This window comes from Ananas comosus, linkage group 4 (genome assembly GCF_001540865.1).
Source record: "Ananas comosus cultivar F153 linkage group 4, ASM154086v1, whole genome shotgun sequence".
NCBI classification, from domain to species: domain Eukaryota; kingdom Viridiplantae; phylum Streptophyta; class Magnoliopsida; order Poales; family Bromeliaceae; genus Ananas; species Ananas comosus.
In genome coordinates this window covers 4070172-4091194 of record NC_033624.1, presented here as the reverse complement: position 1 = coordinate 4091194, position 21023 = coordinate 4070172, and the positions used below count along the sequence as shown (strand labels likewise).

The 21023-nt window shown below is 34.3% G+C and overlaps 3 protein-coding genes across 5 annotated transcripts; all 3 read right to left on the bottom strand.

The window, feature by feature from the left end:
- On the bottom strand, positions 861-9002 carry LOC109709408 (protein CHROMATIN REMODELING 35). 2 transcript variants are annotated; one of them, XM_020231633.1, is made up of 8 exons: positions 8882-9002; positions 6475-7211; positions 5682-5909; positions 4691-4840; positions 2165-3936; positions 1977-2037; positions 1788-1879; positions 861-1266 (listed from the first exon to the last, which is right to left on the bottom strand). In XM_020231633.1, exons 1-6 carry the CDS (start codon positions 8883-8885, stop codon positions 2034-2036), a joined length of 2895 nt encoding a protein of 964 aa, XP_020087222.1. In that variant the 5' UTR covers positions 8886-9002; the 3' UTR covers positions 861-1266; positions 1788-1879; positions 1977-2033. The 2 variants fall into 2 exon arrangements, with proteins under 2 accessions (XP_020087222.1, XP_020087221.1); XM_020231632.1 differs by lacking the exon at positions 861-1266 and having other exon boundaries at positions 1565-1879.
- Positions 10214-13704, bottom strand: LOC109709409 (C-Myc-binding protein homolog). The gene is made up of 5 exons (XM_020231634.1): positions 13550-13704; positions 12332-12404; positions 12189-12237; positions 11450-11573; positions 10214-10447 (listed from the first exon to the last, which is right to left on the bottom strand). Exons 1-5 carry the CDS (start codon positions 13550-13552, stop codon positions 10367-10369), a joined length of 330 nt encoding a protein of 109 aa, XP_020087223.1. The 5' UTR covers positions 13553-13704; the 3' UTR covers positions 10214-10366.
- On the bottom strand, positions 14620-19093 carry LOC109709184 (myosin-binding protein 1-like). Of its 2 annotated transcripts, none has more exons than XM_020231275.1 (4): positions 18957-19093; positions 17210-18331; positions 15649-16973; positions 14620-15016 (listed from the first exon to the last, which is right to left on the bottom strand). In XM_020231275.1, exons 2-3 carry the CDS (start codon positions 18246-18248, stop codon positions 15682-15684), a joined length of 2331 nt encoding a protein of 776 aa, XP_020086864.1. In that variant the 5' UTR covers positions 18249-18331; positions 18957-19093; the 3' UTR covers positions 14620-15016; positions 15649-15681. The 2 variants fall into 2 exon arrangements, with proteins under 2 accessions (XP_020086864.1, XP_020086863.1); XM_020231274.1 differs by having other exon boundaries at positions 18930-19069.

The window sequence follows — 21023 nt, the reverse complement described above, 5'->3', positions numbered from 1 at the left end:
GTGATTTCAAAAAATGGGGCAGTAGGAAGTTTCTGATGTGAGGATAACCCCTTCTTTATTTCTATATGTTGCATGCATTTATTTTTATTTACCATGTGACTTGTGAGGCATTTTCTATTAAGTTTCTAGTAAGTATTATAATGCTTTATATGAATGCAATGAGTGGTTGTTTGCAAGAACTAATACAATCCTATCAAGAGTCTAAGCATCACAATTTGCCTTTCAAGGGCGAGCAATGTGAAAATCATGATATTTGTAGGGACTTTTCTGCATTTTAGACTCATAAAGTTTAATGATAATATCCTGGTGGTTTTAGATTTCATCTTTCTACCTGAATATCAAGAGTTGATTATTGGAGTTGATATTTTTGCATTACTCCGTATGAACTGTGTCCTCAAATTAGGCTCTAAATTTTTTTTTTACATTAAAATTGTTGCTTCACTTGGTTTTGGGTGTAGTGATTCTCAGAATGTTCGAAACTATGATCTAGTGTATGTCTAATTTGTCTTATGAAATAACTTTTCGAGCAGAAAAAAGCAGTAGCCAAACGTTTGGTTAACAAAAAGCAAAATAATTTTACATTAACAAGAAGTTAAAATAGAAGTTCTAAAACCGGAAGATGAAATCTCAAATTTGGTGCTTTTGCTCTTGTTTGGAGCAACAAGAAGCTATTGGAACATGCCCTAATACTTTTCACTCAAACACCTTAATTTTTAAATATTTTACATATATTGCACTTCCAAGCTATGATCATTAAGATAAGAGAATGACTTCTAATCGCACAACAGTCTCTTAAACCACGCTAAAATAAACTAAAACAAGCAAGTCGTTTTACAAAAAAAAAAAAAAAGGACGTCATTTTATTAGATTAAAGTGTAATACATGTGAAAGTTAAGAAATCAACGTATAATAAGTATCATCGGATTCAAGTAACAAAGTTCTGGAGCCAATTGGCAGTATCAGGATGGTACAGGGACTATCCATAACATCAGGGAGATTGGAAAAAAAAAGTAAGGCTTTGTGAGTGATAGATGACACCCAGCAACAATGTCCCTATCTGTCTGATTCTGAGAAACAACACAAATCAAAACCAAAATCAAGCAGACACACATCACCATCACCATCATCATCACCATCACGCACGAATCAACCACATCCAAAAACTATGTTAACCGAAATCAAGGAGACGCACATCACCATCATACACAAATCAGCCCATCCGAAAAACTTTGTTGCTTCAAAACCTTTTCAACATCTCTTACATCACTGAAACAAAGACCCAAGGGAAGAAAAACAATGCCCTATTAGAGGAATACGACATCATCTCACCGCCTGGTTTTGTTTCATTTTGTTTTGTTTTGTTTTTTGTTTTTTGTTTTTCTTCCTACTTTTCTGTAGTAAGTTGGCAGAGAAAGGCAGAATCCTTTTTAAGTTCAATACGTGACAGAAAATTTTCTCTAGATGACTAACTATTAAGATTCTTGTTCAGATATGTGCCTTCTATTCGATTTGATGGTTTTCCAAAACAATCACAAAAGACATTTCGATAGTATTAACTATTAAGTAAATAAAAAAGAAAAATCTATAAGAGGCTTTCCTTGGTAGAAAACTTCTATACAGATGTATTTGAGTTTTGAGGAAAGAGCAACAAAACAACTCCGAAACTAGTCAAGTAATTACATATATTGATTTTTGTTAGGAGACTATACTAGTGCCAAAGTTTCGCTTTCTAATGGCTGTTCAGTTGATACGAAGACAAAAAATTCGACCATTTACAAATATGTCACCTTGAGCATTTTTGAGTATGTTTTGGATGGATGTAGAAAAACCTCCAGTTTTTCAGCTTTCTCTGTCTCTCTCTATATATATACTGCAAAACCTGTAAAAGAAAAACAGATGCCTTTATGCTATGAAAAGAAAGATACAGAGAATAAGTATTTTAATTCAAACTAAATATTTTATGGAGAATCTCGTACTAAAATGAGTTGGGTATCTTCAGTTAGCTCAATGATTCGCGATCATAAGCCACAAAATCACCTGTTAGAAAAAAAAAAAAGAAAAAGAAAGAAAAGAAAAAATACCAATCAGATAATGGTTAATTCACATACAGCATCAAAAAGTTCATTCTGTACACCAATCAGAGTAGGAATTGGAAGTCACTAACCTTCTGTACAAGGCCTTGACATCTTGTCCTAACACGGAACTTTCCAGGAACATATCTTGACAGCTGCTAATATCAACCTCACCCAACTCAAACTCCTGATTACTACAATACTCGCTCCACTCGAACCACATTTTCGCGATTAGCTCCTTCCTGAAAGAGGTCTTATGATCATTCTCTTCTGGCGAGTCGGCGGCCACCAACCTATAAACATACACTTTCTTCCCTTGTCCTGGTCGGAAAGCCCGCCCTATAGCTTGACGAGTAACAGAGGGGTTTAAATGGACATCTAGAATCAAAACCCTGGAAGCACCAACGAGGGAAATTCCCTCACCACAAGCCTTAATTGAACCGAAAAGAACCTTCGCATCAGGGGAATTGTTGAACTGGTCCATCGATCTTTCCCTACTTTCAGAGCTCGAATCGCCAGAAATCATGAAAATTTCCCTTCCGACAAGCCACCCTTTTGTTTTAACCACTACCCTTTCCAAAAATTTTAGCGGTAGAATATATTGACTAAAAGCAAGGAGCTTCTCTCCAGCAGAAGCAGAAAGAGACAAAATGTTAAGAAAAAATTTTGTTTTCACCCCATCTCTTAAATTCATCGAATCAATCAAACTGTCGATCTTTGCATCGTTAAATGTACAAGCCCTTTCGCCAGCAGCTACTACCGAGATGTCAGAGAGGCGAGGATGAATGTAGAGAGCTGTCCCAACAGCGTTTCTTTTGAATTTTTCATATTTCGGTAACTTTCGAACAATTTCTTTCTGAGCAGGGCTTAGATTCAAAAGAACAGTAAAGTCAACCAGCCCAGGGAGCTCGTCCAAAAAGTCGCCTTTATAGTAATGAAGAACATTTTTCGTTAATTCTCTCAAGTCTTGTATCACCGTGGCTTTCCTTTTAAAGCCATCATCATTTTGCAAGGTTTCCTCCACCAAATCATAGAACATACCATCCACCGTGCCTTTGTTTACCCTCCTATTACCTGATATGGAAACCCTACTAAGGACCCGCTTCACGATAGATCGAGCAAATTCCATTTTTAGAAACTTCGGACGAACAAGGTTTAGTATATTAAAAACTTCTTTCACGTGGTTTTGAAATAAGGTTCCTGAAAGAACAACTTTTCGACGGGTCTGGATTTTTGCTAGCGAGTCCAATACATGGGTGTCCTCATTTCTTGGAGTGTGCCCTTCATCAAGGATCAAAAGGCCGGGGACCTTAAGAAGCCTCTCTTTGCATGCAGCTGCAACTTTGCTATTTGCACCCCCGCATATAATATTCGTAAACTGCTTATAACCCAGCAGTAAAATGCTTTTACTTTCTTGCCAATGGTTTAACACCTCCAACTGCTCCGATCGATTATTCGCATTAGCCGAGTAGAAATCATACAAAGGGATGTCCTCCACTTGCCACCGCCGAAATTCCTTTTTCCATGTAGGTAATATACCTTTAGGAAGAATAATTAGAGGTCTTGCGAAGGGGTATTTTGCAAGAAAGCTCTGGATAAAGGAAATGAGCATGAAGGTCTTCCCTGAGCCAGGTGCGTGAGCTAGAATGCAACCGCCGGGTTTATCGGCCAATAGGTTTTTGACCAAGAAATTGAAGCCTTCTAATTGATGTGGCTTTATTTGCTTCAAATGTCTTGGATGAAGAGCAATGTCTTCTAATATCATATTATCATCTGAGGGCTTTAGTTCATTATATTCAACATCGTTATCTGCATCATTGGATAATCGAGGAGCAGTCATATAAGCTCTTGCTGCACGGGTTCCCTGGTAATAGAGAAGAAACAACAATTAAAATGGTCACATATGTTATAATTTCACTTCTGAAATTTTTTAAAATTAACTGCTGATGATTAATCTGACTAACACCCAGTTAAGAAATATTAATATCTAGTTCCTTGAAGAGTATATACTGAAATCAAGTAACATGAAGATGAACAAAGAAAGAGGAAATTCATAAGATAGTTCAGAATAATGTGAACTTGTGAAGCAACTTCAGGGGCGACGCTTGTATTCCTCTATGCGAATAAAAAGAAACACAGCCAATGAGGAAAAAAAAGTTATTGAGTTAAAAAAAAGCATATACAATTGAAATAAATTGTAGTCCTTACGACAAAATTGGTACAGTTTCAATCTAACTATCATGCCTTTCTCGATACTTCCACCCAACATTTTTCTTCTTCTTCCCCTGCGTGCTCATTTGACCTAGCTTTGGCTTCTACTTTGAATTGCAGCCACCTCTTTGTAGAGCATTTGGTGAATAAAATACTTGAACAGCAATGATTTAAAAAGATTCCGATTGAATCGAAGATTCATTTGAGGAAAATTTGGTTTCTGCTGAGTTAAAAGCGTAATTTAATAAAATCTGAAGTATCATTTTCAAGAAATTTATTGTCAATAGAAACAATTCCACCAATCTTGTAGACAAGATTACAGAAAAACACACTTGAGAACATATGGACAGAATTTTAAGAGAGAGAAAAGAAACATGACTTGAGATACCAGGCTCACAAATCAATACCTTTGTCCATTGGTAATCAAATATCGTCTCTATGCTTTTCTCAATAACTCCACAAATACGGCAAACAAGGCCCAGATCATCCTCAAGCACATAAGAATGATTGCACTCTTCTTGTTGTTCTACAAAACATGGCTCATCTGATGCAGCAATCTAGTATTGTAATATAAGATCATCAAATCATTATAACTAAGCTGAAAAAGAATCAACCAATTCAAGTAGAGTTCAAATTTTACAAGGGTATATACATAAATAGATAATTTTGTAGGGATACATACAAATATAAAAGCACCTAAATACAACGAACTTGCCCTTCACTAGGCTTATTAGAAACAGAAGAATTCAATTACAAATAATGATGTTATCAAATACTAAATCTCGAGAAGAATTCATTTAAGCCGACTACATGCCTGAAATAAAATAGATAGACTGCATAGAGTTATGCCTTGTGATCAACTTAAAACCGAGTTGTCATTGCCCCAGTTTCATCTTGTAGTATCAGAGATTTTGATACAAAATTTGGTCTATTTTGAACTACCTATTAAGCGTGACCTTAATCAAAGATATGGGTCACAAACTAATGCTAACCTCTCAGGTATGTTTATACAGGTCATTTTCTTTGGTAATTTGGTTCCAAGGGGTCCAAAATACCCTACCAATTTTCACACATTTTGACATACCAATACACCCAGTGAAACCTTACCTGAGACAATAGCTGAGATAATTACTTTTCCTTACTCCCTTTTCGGTATCCAACAGCCATAATGCAAGCTAAGTCTAATAATGCCTCCTTTCACGTCTCTAATACAAGATAGAAAGATATAGAACAGGAAATTCCAGATTTCGTTTCAAAACACCCAATTATACAATGGTCAAAATCCGTACACTATGTTGATTACAACGAGAATAAGATACAGAATCAGAATCACTAAGCTAACAACTAACTAGAAATGCAGCCAGTACAAGACGCATATAGCATATTTATAGTAATTACCTTCGAACATTCCATAGCCACTGACATGTCTTTCCAGAGATCTTCTAAACCATCACTTTCCAATGCTTCATTTTCATCAACTTGGCTGCCATTTGTGGTAGGTGAGTGCTCCTCCATACCCGGCAATGATATATCATTCGAATTTGCATCAGAACTTCTCGGTTCATTCTTTTCATAATTAAGAGCTTCACCAACTTGTTTTTCACTCTTCTCCATATGAGTTTCGCTCTACAAAGCACAATAACCATAATCTCATAAGTAAAGTACTTATCTTTCAATTGAAATGAGTCGGTAAGCATCATCCTAGACTGTGATGTTATAACCAAAGATTCACGCTTCATGTAATATGTATGGTCCAATAACAAATTTACTCCCTGAAGTTTGATCCAGATTTCATTTCTGTCCTCAATGTTTCTATTGAAACAATTTAGACTTTAAAATTTGATTTGATTTGAATTGAATTCCATCTTAAAGTTTCATTTCTAACAATGCAGTCCTTGAAGTTTGACGCCAATCTCAATTTTGTTCATTAAGTTTCAAGTTTAACAAATAACAAGGCAAAGCCTAACTATGATGCCGATGCGGCAACCTTTTCTAAATGATAGATTAGCAGGACTAAATTATTATTCGGAAAAAAAATTTCAGGATAAAACTATTAAAACTGAAACTATGAGGATGATATCAAAACAAATGTCAAATTTGAGGGAATACATTAATTAACTATGAAGTGTAATGCAGGATGGGCTGGCAGAAGAACAGAGATAATTATAATAGAAAAGTACTGATTGCCTACCGCAACATCCTGAAGTCGATCGTTTTCGGGCATTTTCTGTAGAACAACCATTTGATATTGAATGGATGGTTCACAGCTTGCTTCCGAAGCAGTTTGCCCTACTAAGTTCAAATTTGTCTGATCGAACTTGTAATCATTAGCAGCTTGTCCCATCATCTTGACTTGTTTTACACGCTCATATATACTTCTTTCCAGCCACGATCGAAAGTCCAAGGTCCGATTTTCAGGATGCACAGGATTTTTGCTTCCTTCTTGACGGCTCCCATCTTCTTCATCTGAATCAATAATTATGGGCGATTCAATATCATTTTCTTCTGTCCTTTTAACACAAAAATCCTTAGGGCCGTCTCTAGAGTCTGATAAGTTCTCATGCAACTTAGGACCAGAATTGGCATCGTGGTCATCGTCAAGATCAATGATATTGGCCAATTTTGAACCATTTAAACCATTGTGGGAGGAATTCCCACAAGATTGTTGTAATCCAGATAGGAAATTGATCACCTGAATTCTCTGAGCACGAAGAGCTTCGAACTCTTTGGTTACACTCCCATATTTCCCATCATCTAAACTTTCCAATACATTGGGCAAGGCAAAAGGATTTGAGTAATCTATAACTGATCCAGTATTTACTTCTTTGCTCCCGAAAGTAGATTTAAAAGCTGAAACCTTAGACATGGAAGTGTTGGCCTTTTCCTCGTGTTGGATTTTCATTCTTTTATGTCTATCACGATAGACATCTGCTAGAAATTCATATGAGGTTACTAAAAACGTTATGATCATAAAGCAATGCAAGAAAAAAAACACATTAAACGAAGTATAAATTCTCACATGGAATGTTATGTAGGTAGATACTTATGATCAAATGATCAAAAGAGTATGAATCGAATCATAAATTAAAACTACGAGGACATGGAACATAGATATCAGGTAAGAACTAAGAACCAAGAAAACTTAGATGGGTCCTCGGTGCAATTAGAAGCCAAAAATTTAGCGCACAGTTAATTTTTCAAGATACATTTCAATCCATTCAACTGATATATCAATGATCTTGCATTAACCTTTAGAACATAAGAAAGATAAATGTCTTAAAATCATACTTATAGTGGTGAAAATAAAACCTCCGTTATACTAAAATACTGCGATGTAGCACTCAAACCATATCTGTCATCTAACATTTATTTTCTTTGCAAGGGACCATATAAACACTGGAAAAAATAAAAGGAAGTTGCGTAAACGCCTTTTCTCCTTTGGATTGTATTCTACATGAGAGTCATGCTATTCCACAAATATGTAAATGAAAAAGGTGCTTAAGTATTTTACTCTACTTTACGCTTAAACTTGTAACCATATATGTAATTAAAACATCAGCACCAACAGTTGGTCCAGATTAAGTTTTACAGCCCTTAATAAAGAAAGTCAAATAGCTTAATATATCTTTACTCTTTAGTCTATGATTTCACAGTTATGAGGGGTACATCTCGACCAATTAAACTTGACCATCGAGCATTTATGGCACCGAGAACAAATTTTCCACTGAACAGCATCATTTCGAAGCTCTCCAATATCAGTACATAGCATTTTGCATGCTTTACAGTAATACGAAAATCATTTTGTCCTAGAGAAGTGCTTTTCAGTAATTGTTATTTTCCGTTATACTATGTTTCCGCAAGAGGCCTGAAAAAGGACTTACGCCAAGATAGACAAATTTTCTCCTCGCCACCACTCTGATAAACATCGACCATAAAATATCAAAACGCTGTTCTCTACGAAATTAAGCTATGATTTTCACATGACATTACACTTCAAATCCTACTAGGTCCATCCTCTATTTCAATATATACATATATAATTATAAACAAAACCTCTACCCATTTGATTTTCTAAGAGCTACAACTGAGGAGTGTTTAATAGAAAGCAAATTATATATTAAAACATTGTCCTCTAGAAGCATAAAATTTACTAATATCGGTTGTTTCACAAATGAATCCTGAAACTTAAAAACACAACCAAAAATAAAAAATAAAAAAACTCATAAGATTAACAAATAATAATAACTACAAATACATAATCTCTTATGCTACAATGTAGCCTCAAAATTACCTGAAATAGGTTGTATCTTCGACCAAAACGAATTACTCACTACAAATTTAACAGTAATTACTCTATAATTCGATTCAAATCCCATCGCACTACCTTATATGCAGCAATAATGGCGCACACCCAAATTGATTAAATTAACAAAAAAAATAAAAGCAAATTCTGAGAATGCCTAACTAGTGAGTAATTGATGAGATTTTAAACATGGAAAAATCCCCAAAAAAGGGGGAAAATACCAGAGATAAGAGTAAAAATTAGGATAATTAGAGTAAATAGGGAAAAATTTGTCGATTGAAGCGAGAGAACTCACCCATTTTTTTTTTCCAATTTTTTTTTTGACACTGCGGAGGGAGAACCCTCCGACTTTTTCTCCTTTTTTTCGCCTTTTTTTTTTTAAAAAAAATTTACTCCTTTGCTAACTCTTCGTGGGTGTCGCCTCATTATGCTTAAAAAATAAATTAATTAATCATTGAGTGGAAACAAACTGTGAACCAGGTTGACCACGTCATCCGTAGGCCGACCAAAAGACGATAGAATGGACGGTAGAGGTGGTGATGGTTCACGGTGACGTGGTGAACGAGGTGCAAGGAATATATGTGGATAATCACAAATACGGAACATTTAATAAGCTCATTAATAATAGTATTATTTTCCTATTTATTTATTTATTTAATCTCTATTTTTGTTAAAATTTCTAGAGTAATTTATGTAGACGTTTCCAATTTTTGAGAAAGTTTCTAAGAAAATCCTAAATTTTAGTTTTTATATGTAATTTATTTATGAAATCTTAATTTTTATTTCTTTAATAAGAGCTTTTGTTAAGTTTTTTATTCTGGTGTAGTAATCTTTGTGAACTTTATCTATAAACATCAAATTTAAAGAATAAAGTATGCTTAAAAGATAAAAGATAAGACTAATACCGCAATTAAAACATAAAATTTGAAACTTTATATAAAGAAAATTTAAAAATTAAACAAAATTTTAAAATTATCTGAGAAGTTAAAAAAAAAAACTTATAAATGATTTTTAAAATTTCTAAGATACACCCCAAACTTGTTAAAAAAGGAAAAAAAAAGGAGTTGTTTAGTTAGTGTGACATTTGGTAGGAATAAAACGCTTTTCACATGAAGGTCCAGTTTCTAAAATAAAATAAAATAAAATAAAATAAAGGGACTGTTCCACTTCTTAAAGGTGTAGTAATTACTTGCTATTTAGATAATAATATTATGAAAAAAATTAAATTAATACATCTTTAACTGTTTTCCTTTTTTAAAAAAAATTAGTGTTTACTCAGTTTCAAAATTTTATTTCTGCTTTCTACAATAACAAAAGTTTTTGAATTTTTACCTTAGTTGGATGTTATATGAAAGTTTACCAAACATAAAGTTTAATTTTAAATATGAAAAAAAATTCAATATTAATTATTAATTTATGCTGAAACTTTGTTTGGCTTGATTAGATGGATTGAATCTACTCAAACCAGTTACTAATGGATGAGTAAATTCAATTAACCCATTACTCAAATGTCAAAATAAGTGTTTTTTTTTTTTTTTTTAAAAAAGAAGAAAAGTTCCATCTAATTTGAAACAGCATGGAGATTAATCTTGTTGCAAAACAATTAATTGGACTTAAAAATAAGAAATTAGCCTCTACAAATTTGAAATCCATTGCCTCTCAGATTTAGATGAAACTATGTAGTCCAAAGGGATCAAAAAAAAAAAAGAGGAAAATCAATTTTTGGTGATGATTACAACAACAAAGAAATTAAACATTTGGATTGCTTAATGTGGCCACTCTACAAGTTCTCTCTTTCGGTGCCACCATTCATTGTTTCCTTGCAATTTTCTGTATATTTCGAGCTCCTTAGATCCTCAAGCTGCAACATAAATCAACAAATGCAGAGGTAAGCATAGTATTCGTCGCGGATAAATACTGGGTTTAGATTTTAACACCAAATCAAAAGATGCATTTGATTTAGATACCTCTCTTTCATTTTCTTATTCTAACACTAAGACCTAGTTTAGTCGAAAGGATTACGAGGCAGGGGATTTAAACTGGCTCTCACGAATCCTAGAATTCTGAAGAATTGAAATTCTACCTTTCCCAGATGCATTTTTCGCGACTACTTTACAATAAACATCTCTTAAGTTATTTGCTGAGTTACCGCAAATATAAAAGCAATGTAGCACCAAGTTTCCGTTAATTTGAGGGCCATCTCACAGTTTAGTGGGGGTTCTAGCTTCTGTGTACGCGTTCAACCCACGTTTTTTATTTACTGCTGCACATTTTACTCCTATAACAATAATATAATCACCAACTGTCCCTAAAGCAAGTGGCAGAGGGCTTGGTGGTTGGTACCTGAGGTCCCAAATTCGAATCCTAGTTGATTCACATTTCTAGCTAAGTTTATTTCTAAATGAAATAAATGAAGCGGGTAGCGTGCTACCTATTTCTTAAAAAAAAAAACAATAATATAATCAATTTAGCTATTATAGCCGAATACATGTAGAAAAAGGTGCCGACCACATTTGCACGCAGTTGAAGTAGAGCAAATAGTAAGACTCTGTGAATCTACTAGACAAAAAAAGGAAATGGCTGTTGTAAGAGCTTTTTATGCTGAGGAAACGTTGTTGTCATCCCTGAGCATGCATTTACATGACAGAAGAATATAATTAAGCTTATTCGTTAGAGTCGGAGCTCCTACATCAAAGGGCGTATTTTGAGTTTGTACAATCGAACTAACACTAGAAATATGTTGCTTGATTTCATTCAGAAAAGCATCCACTAATTGATACCAATAATATCAGCATAAATCAGCATGTTTTAGAAGAAACTGAAAGTAAGTATTAAATAACATACCAAACTAAGAGTTAGTTACCTGTCTGCATGTTTCTTGGTGAGCTGCGAAGAGTTCATCGTACCTTAACTGCAGGTCCAATTTCTCAGCTTGTAGTTTTTCATATTCAGATATTGACGGACCACCTAATTTTTGTTGAATGAACCTGATAGATAACAGAGTTTAAATTTGCATCAGGAATACAAGGCAACCGACTCCTAGAAAAAGCACATTTCTCATGGGTGTTTGGGTACAGCTGCAAGAAACATTTCTTATTATGTCTGATAGAAGCAGCTTATTTCTGCTGTGAAGCAGAAGATTCTGCAAAAAGTCTCCGTTTGGACCAACTTTCGCAATATTTTCACTACTTGACAAGCACAAGTCAAAAAACCTAGAGCTTCTCGCTAAAGTAGGAAACCAAAATTAGCTTTTGTCCAAAACAATAGATTCAATTGGAAAAGGGTATTTTAGATGGAAAGAACTGAGATGGCATCTTCAAACAAGTCTGCTAAAAGCTCCATCCAGGAGCAGCTTCAAAACCAGAAACATAAGCTCCACCATATAGCTTCTGCTTTGGGGTTCGAAAGCCCATTTCAGCTTCCTGCTCCAGCCAGGAGCTCCGAATTTCTTTTAGCTTCTTGGTTTCAGCTGCTCGAGTAGAAAAGCTACTGTAGGGGTGAGGGTAAAAGCACCTATTCTGCTTCCTTTTTCTTATATAACAAATTGATAAGTACTTGGATTAGGAACACAAAAACAGAATATTTCCGATTACCAAACTTACTCAACTGCAGAAGAAGGCTTGTTGTTCTCCTCATACAATGAAACTAAGACTGCAAAGGACAAAGAATACATGGACATGAATAGTCTGCGTTCTATACAACTGCTTATATAGATAAAAATACACGGCAAGAATGGGAGGGCAACCTTTGGTAAGAGCATCAAGAACGCCACTGGAATCTAGATATTTTCTAAAGGTCTCCTTCTTTGCTTCTCGCTCCTGCAAAAATTGTGCTAATTTTATTAGCCTCGCTACCTTGAACATTTTTAACACATAAATCCAGTAATTCAACTATTTTAAAGTTAAAATGAATGCGTTAAATTATCAAGTTAAATGCATCAGAACAGCTCTAACTTTTGCCCTTTTGCAGATTGTCACCTAAACATTCAAAACTTCATATCTAGCATCTAAACTCTCAAAATTTTGCAATTAACCGCCTAGATTCATATTTCATAATTTAAAGTGATTAACATCAACCGATTGGTCAAAAAACAATAAAGAATGGATGCAAATATTGTGAGTCTTCTTGATACCAAAAATCACTTTTGCCAGTAAAATTGGCCATAACTATCATATTTAATTTGCAAAAATCAAATGCGAAAATCAATTTCCATACTGTAAGACTGAATTTTGACGTCAAAAAGACCCTTCTATATTGTTGGTATGCATCCTTTATTGTTTCTTGATCATTTTACTAATATTAGTCGCTTTCAATTGTTAAAATATAAATCTATGTGGCCAATTTGCAATATTTTGAAATTTTAGAGAGCAATATAAAATTTCGAAAGTTCAAATGGCTATTTGCAAACAGGAAAGTTCAGGCTGCCCTAAATCTTGTAAAACTAAATTATATTAGCAAAAATTATCCATCACTACAACAAAACTTCACCAAAAACTAAAATATAATTAATCGACCTCAACATAGTTTGCCAACATCTCCACCACCACCTTCATACATACAAATACTAAATACTAATTTCCAAAGAAAAATTATGTGATTCACAAATTATGGGACATACATGAGCAAAATCAAAAAAATTTGAGCTAAATTGAAGTTTCATCTTCTAAGATTCATGGTAATAAGCAATCATATCTCACTTCGAACTCGAATTCCACTTCACAGGAGACTTAAACTTGCGAAAAATTTGTAAGCCAAAATGCAGATGCAATTACTCCTAAAGAAACAATAAACATCATACACCAATCAAATTTCGCAAACCAAATGAACTCAAAATGGGAAAATATCACATCACATAACATGCGACGATTCATCGACTAATATCCCACAAATTAGGGCTCAAAAAAGTGGATTTTGAGTGAGATTTCGAGCAAAAACGCCTCACACGAGATCTGAAGCAACATACCATATTTATAGCATCGATCTCGGAGACGAAAATGCGGGACGCGTCGGAATCAGGTTAGGGTTTCGGTACGCACAGATCTACGAAGGAATTGCGTTCTTTCGATTTTCGAATCATAATGATTCACAAATACAGCTTTTTGTACAGAGACATGGATATTACTTTTCCGTAAGAAGAGAAGGTAAAAATGTATGTGAATCCCTGAACTTTTATAATTCAGATTAAGCTCCCTCTCACTTTATGTTTATTTTAAGGGCTTTTTTTTGCATTTAGACCCCTCAGAAATTTTATTTTCATAAAGAACCTTATAAAATTTATATTTGCAAGATTAGTCCTATCCCCGCCATGCAAATATAAATTTTGTGGGACCAATCATACAAATACAAATTTTTATTAATTTAATAACTTTACTAGGCCTGATTTGGTATCATCGCCTTTTTTTAAAAAAAAATTTAAACTAATTTTGTATAATTTATTGTGTCGAATTTTTTTTGTTGTTGTTATAGTTGATTAACTTACAATGTATGGGACTAAACGAAAAGTGACAAATTGTTTAAAAAATATTTAAAAGTAAGAAAATAATTATTTTTAAGTTTTTATTTTTTGTTGCCAAATAAATAGTTTAGATAAAAGGATTGCTTGTAATCCTTTGTCCACTCCTGCACCTTTCCATATACAAAATTTTGTTTTAAAAAAATAAAAAGCAAACATGATACCAAATCAGGATCTTAGCAACTTATTTGACAAGATTTTAGACAACTTAAATAACTCAAATCAGAACAAATTATTTCTTATCTTGTTAGCATATTCCATATTTCGATCAAAAGAAAGAACAACAACGAGGAACAAAAATTTTTATCTACATACTCTCGTAATAATCTTGTTTGGAAATTGTCCGAAAGAGCGCCACATGACGAGCGGTGTCCATCCCAACCACCCAGCAAAAGCACATGACAAGCGGCGCCAATTCCCAAACAAGCTTGTTTGGGGAGTACGTCCATAAAATTTTTGTCCCGTTTCAAACAAATCTATCAACTCTTCAAATTTGCATAAAAAGAGAAAATAAAACAAAATGGAAAGGAAAAGAGAAGAACAAAGTGGCCATAGATCCCAATCCTAGCAATATACAGTGTTAGCTTACAAGGAAATCACCTCTATAGACATTATTACAACTCATACACCTCAATCAAAGTAAAAGGAAACATACACTTCAAACAATCACCTCTACACAATAAAACAGGAAAAAGAGAGGGTAAAAAAAAAAAAAAAAAAAAAAACCCAAATTCAATCAAAATAAGACGCAATTGTTACAGCTCAATTCTGAGTGCTCGACGAAGCTACACAGTGTTGTTCGTGGATCAGGAGTCGCTTTAGCGCAAAACGTATTCACAGAGCCGAACCCCAAACGACCAAATTCAATGTTTTTCCCGGGAATTGTTATGGATGTTTGATCTGCTACCACCGTGGAATCTGAAATGGTTATTTCTTTACATTAGTCCAAGATATCTATGCAAATATATGTGCTCATGAACTCAAAAATGCAATGCTGTTTCTCTGCATTTTTCAATAAGAAAATAAAACAAGCAAAATTTGGAGGCTGAATAGTAAATCCACAATAATTCAATATATCGGCAAGCGAAAGAATCAAAACAAGTTTAAAGAATCACATAAAATTTTCTGATTTATGTCGTAATATATGGCTTCCTATGTCAGTCTATATTCAAAATGGATTGCATTTTCAGATGCTCGAAATCACGTAGATTGAAGCTAATCGTAAAATGAACAAAGATATACTATATAAAAACAGGGAAAAAAAAAGATCATGAATGATTTGTAACACATAATTTAAGTACAATACATATGATAAGCTTTATTTCTTTCTATATCAAATGCCAAAGAAAGGTATAATATAAATAAAGACGCTTATTATTATAGGTAATGGTAATGTAAAAATTCTTTTCCGATTTTTTTTTTTATTTGCAAAACAAGTCGGTTTCCTGATGATCACAGCTTATTTATTTAACGAAGTTATAATACAAGTAGATTCCAGTGGTTTCTACTGTGTAAGATGCTAAATACTACAAAGCTTTTCTGAAAAATACCTGTTACAGGAGTAGAGATTAAACTGTAGCTTGCTATTTCCTCGCAATCCCAATTTCTCGTAATTCCTGCAGATGCGAAGCGATCTCCTGAATAAACCGCACCCCTTCTTCACCATTTCTAAGTGAATTTATACTATGCTCGAGAAAATTATGATCCGCTTCAAGGGCCTCTAACCTTTCGCTCAGGTCTGAAATCTCACATTCAAGAGCAACTAAATCACTCTCACCAATCATCTCAGAATGTTTGCAGAAACGCACTTCTCCATCGTTTCGTTGAACAATAATATGTGGTATTTTCCCGGAATTAGAGTCTTCTTTAGAGTCACAAACAATACATTGACCATTTCCTCTCTCATCATCCTCCGCAACCGAATTGCTTTGATTATCACTTTCCATAATTTCTTCTTCTTCAGCAGTAATTTTTGACGCATCAGCAAAAGCACCATTGTTAGAGAAAAGATGGAGCTCCTCTTCTAACTTCCTCAATCGATTCGAAATGTACACCTTCTCGTCTTCAAATTTCAAAAGTGAGTTCTTGAAAAGACCCGACTCACTTTCTCTTGCCTTTGAGTTTCTGTAGTTCTCGAGCTCTGCTTCTAGCAAAAGCACTTCTTTCTCCTTCTGAGCAAGAATCTCATTCGACTTCTGAAGCGCCTCTTGATCGTACTCGGCTTGCTCCTCCATCATCCTTTGGTACTGAAGAGCTTCCATTTGCATCGACGCCTTCTCCTCTTGCAATCTAGTAATCATGGCCATAGCTTGGTTCGCCGCTATGGCGGAAGCACTTCTCTCCTCCTCCAGCTCCTTGTACAAAAGGCTTATCGACTTGCGATCCAAGTCGATCTGCCTCTTCAGCCGGTCCACCGTGCTTTCTCCTTCGATCTCGCTCACAATACTTCCGTCCAAAGATTCAAACCCCGATTCATTTCTCTCAATCGAGAGCCTCTTAGTGATGTTCTGGAGTACGGTCTCATCGCCTTGGCTGTGTTGTACTCTCGGGCTCGAACCCAAATCAGTCCACGGGGTCTCGAGCCTCCGAGCGGCAGATATTTGGCTTATTAGCGATTTTAAATCTTCGTGAACTTTAGAAGAATCCTTTCCCAAAAGCACTTCGGCAAGTGTGGGAGATGGTAAGCTGCTCTTTTGGCCGATGGCAAGCTTATAAGCATCGCTTAAGCTCATATCAGTGTTTAGAGACGGAGAAGGTTCGGATGCAATTTGGCTTCTTGAAGGATTTATTTCAAGCGAGTTCAAACCCTTGGATGATTCCTCAGTTAAAGTTGGAGCTTTTTGCGCGGCGCAAGCATCTTCCGAATCATTATCCACTGAAAAACAAGAATATCAAAGAACAAATAGTAGGAAAGGGACCGTCGAGATAAAAATGAGGGGCTTTTACGTAAAAATATTGTTGTGTAGCACTAAGTTTTCGAAAGGCAAATATGAGAAGTCCAGATTTTTATGGAATATCATGATAAGCAATTTTGCAAGGGGTATAAATAAGTTTTTTTTTTTTAAAAAAAAAAGCTCTACAAGGCTCATATGGAGCGAAGAGAAGACTCACATGTGGTGTTAACATCCTCAGAATGAACACTTTGAGGATCTTCAACTGTCATTTCAGATGGCGTGGGGTCGGTTTTCACTTCACTTCGGCTCCATTTTGATTCATCCAAAGCATGCTCATTAGCAACAGCAGATGCCGTGGTTTGTACATCATGCGATTCACCCGCGTGTTGTTTCTTTTCGGGAATTGGTTCAGAAGGAATCGACTTTGCTATCACTGCACTATCCGAAGGATTTACGTACAAACTGTCGGTATGAACATCAACTGGCTCCATTTCCGCATCTTGAGGAACAAAATCCTCTCTGAGTTCATTGGTTTCATTTCCATCGACGAAAGGAGTCTCCGATTCGGAATCGGATGTAATCTTAAGCTCCCTATAACCAATATGCGACAAGTGATCAGCCCCTTCATCCTTTGAATGGTAAACTCCATTTGGCTCCGTAGATTCGTGTTCTACCAAATCCGGTATAGAATTCCCGGTTTCAGTAGTATTTTTAATTCCACTTGATTTCTTCCAAAGCACCCCTACGCCACGTGACATCTTTTTTAACGGCTCCGAGCAACAAGAACAATTCCTTTTGAAAGGAAAAGAAGACATAGATTCGTCCAATAACGGCACTTCATCGTCTTCATCAAAGTAATCATGTTCTCCCTGATCGAAATCCAAACCGAGTTTACCCACCAACGATCGATAAGTCTCCAAATTCGATTTCTTCTCCGTGGCGAAAGAAAGGAGACAATTCTCGCACAACTCATGCACGTCCGCAAGCTTTTGGTGCGCGCGACAAAGAGCCAAAGACGAGATCTCGGACTTGTGCTTCTTGCAAATTAAGTTGAGGTAAAAGCCTGATTTCTCATTCCCGAGAATATGGTCGAGTCTCGAGCATAGAACACACGGAGTTTGTAATTGACATAATCGGGCGAATTTGGTGACGATGTAGGAATATACGGCGTCGACGAACAAGAGAAGCATTAGCAACCATTCGAGAACGGCCGAAGAGAGCGCAGATGAGAATCGGTGCGCCGTCCTCGCGGCCATCGGAAGAAGACCAAGTTATAGTATCTCAAATGGTGATTATAACCTTCAAATTCCTTGAATTGGTGAGAATGAATGTCTCCAAGCTGAAAAAATCAATTTGCAAATACCAAAAAACTAGAATTAATCAGAGAGAGTTTCAATTCATTCAAATTGAGAGACTAATGAAACAAAGAGTTGCATATTTATCTATTGACTAAGTATGAATAATTGAGATTAATCATGATGAAAAAAGAACTCTAGATTAAAACCTCAGGTTAATGACAAATTATAAGCTCTTTTCCTCATAGCAAGCATAAAAAATTTACAAAATTACAACAGGAAAAGATTAAAATGAATGATATAGTAAGCACTGGAACAATTGATCAAGAACAAAAAAAAANTTATAAGCTCTTTTCCTCATAGCAAGCATAAAAAATTTACAAAATTACAACAGGAAAAGATTAAAATGAATGATATAGTAAGCACTGGAACAATTCTATTAAATCAAAGAAAGAAAAAGGAAAATGGATATCAGATCTCAGCTACAGAAATCAAAAGCATGCATCTTTCGAACTAAATCAGAGAGAGATTAAGCAAACTCAATTCCCCGAACGAATCAAAGAACCCTAAAAGCACAAAAATTAGCAAGATTCCAATCAACAAAACAGAAATAAATTGTTAAATTGAAACCCACAAACTTACAAAGCAAATTAGCATCAAAGATAAGACCTTTTTCTCTTTTTTTTTTGCATCAAACCCACCAAGCAAAATTAAAACCCTTCCAAATCCCAGGAACCGGATCTCCCAATGGGTATTAAAAGAGTGCTCAAGAGAGAAAAGAAAAAAGAAAAAAAAAAAAACCCAAAAAAGGGACCGAAAGGTGGGGCTTTTTTGCACCTAACCCCCTCCACTTCGTATATACTACACTCCCGTCCTCCCCCACCACAATTGCAACTAATAAATTAAAACTAATTAATTTTTTTTTAAGAAAAAAAAAAGAAGCTGAGGTAAGCATTAAAAAAAGTCGGCTGGGATAACGACGACGCACACCGAAAGCGGCGATGGATTAAAAAAAAAACAAAAAACAAAACAAAAAAAGTTGATTTTAGAAGCCCCAACGTGGGGGATTGCCCCATCAATCAATTTTTAATGAATAGGGACAAAAAATTAAGGCATAAAAATCCAATTTTTACAGCTTGAAACTGGCGAAAATGAGATGGCGAAGAGGGAAAAAATCAGGGGAATTTTGAGCTGGGCATGAATGAATATAATAATGAAGAGAGAGAGAGAGAAAGAGAGAGAGAAAGAACATAAAAATCCGAATTTTAGAGAATATAATTAAGGGTTAAATGCATACAAATTCCTACTAAATATGTTGTTGTCGTAAAAATTCTAATATTTTCAAATATGTTTATCTGATTTCTTATTGTTATAAATTATTTATATTTTAAGTAAAATAATATTTTTGGCATAACAGATGTCTCTTTAAAAGTTATAATAATATAATATAAGAGGGGTAAAACTGTCGAGTTATCTCATAAACTAACCAAGGCTAAGCATTTAACCTATGGTTAACTAAAGTTTTTTAACGAATTTTAACGGCAGAGACATATTTAAAAATATTAGAATTTTTATAGAAACAACATATGAAAATTAAATTTTATAGAGATGTATTTATAATTTACTATATTTATAGGGACTTGTCTGAAATTAATTCTATAATTAAAATTAGAAAAAAAGGAGGGGAATTTTGAAGATGCTTATGCGAACGCGAAAAGTCAAAAAGTGAGAAAATTGTGAGTTTCGGGAATTCAACTAAAAAAATCTTGTAATTTCAATATCGAAACAAATATCCGCGACGATGACTTTTTCGAAGCCAATCCAAAGAAGCCAAAAAGTGATACGCCTTTAGGTTACACGAATTCACTTCCAAAAAAATCTCGCAATTTCGATTGTCAAAACAAAAATTCTATGATTTTTTTCAAAGCAAAATCTTAAGCTTCCAAATTTACAAACGTAGAATTAGAAACAAAATAATAGAAGTAAATAGTTTTGAAATTTTTGCAATGTTTTACTAGTTTACGTCTTTTGAAAAGTGAAATTTTTTAACAATATCTTAAATTGGTATGTTTTATTATTTGATTTTCATTTTAGAATATAATTATTATTGAAAATAAGTACTTTTTGAGAAGAAATTTAACGATTGTTAAGATGAGTTTTATTTTGTGCACATGTAGATTTTATTTTTTTTAATTGGTATAATTAATGTTACATAGCAAAATAGATCAACTGGGTCAATCTCTAGAAACACCATTACTTACAATAAATTCATTCCAAAAATAAAAAATACAAAATAAAATTTTTGATATTTGGAAAGGGACAGTTGTTTCTTCTAGTCCAAAATGGATTACAGGACTAGACCCAACATTTATGTTTGGATTAATTTCATACAGCTCCCTGTAAATATATCGAATAGTAAATATATTTTTATAAAGTTTAATTTTTTATATTTATTTCTGTAAAAATATAGTGATATTTATATTTGCCTCCTCTAGTTTGTTACTGTTAGAGTATTGATTATTTTTTAATAGAAAATAAGTAAAATGATATTTTTGCTATCGCAAACATATTCCTCCGAAAGCCTTAACTGTTAGAATTATACAAAAATATCATTCCAAAAATTTTCAACGGTCATCTTCTTTCTTTTTACCATCACAAATAATATAAGAGGGGTAAAAAAAATAATTTACCTTATTTACTAACTAGAATTAAGTATTTTATCTATAGTTAACTATA

Coding starts and splice junctions, on each gene's coding strand:
- LOC109709408 (XM_020231633.1), bottom strand. Junction 4,841..5,681: donor TGGCTATGGAATGTTCGAAG/GTAATTACTATA, acceptor TTACAATACTAG/ATTGCTGCATCAGATGAGCC. Junction 3,937..4,690: donor TTGATTACCAATGGACAAAG/GTATTGATTTGT, acceptor CTCTATTACCAG/GGAACCCGTGCAGCAAGAGC.
- LOC109709409 (XM_020231634.1), bottom strand. Junction 11,574..12,188: donor AAGCCTTCTTCTGCAGTTGA/GTAAGTTTGGTA, acceptor GTTATCTATCAG/GTTCATTCAACAAAAATTAG. Junction 10,448..11,449: donor ACCAAGAAACATGCAGACAG/GTAACTAACTCT, acceptor TTTATGTTGCAG/CTTGAGGATCTAAGGAGCTC.
- LOC109709184 (XM_020231275.1), bottom strand. CDS start 18,248: ATGGCCGCGAGGACGGCGCACCGATTCTCATCTGCGCTCTCTTCGGCC. Junction 16,974..17,209: donor TGAGGATGTTAACACCACAT/GTGAGTCTTCTC, acceptor CTTGTTTTTCAG/TGGATAATGATTCGGAAGAT.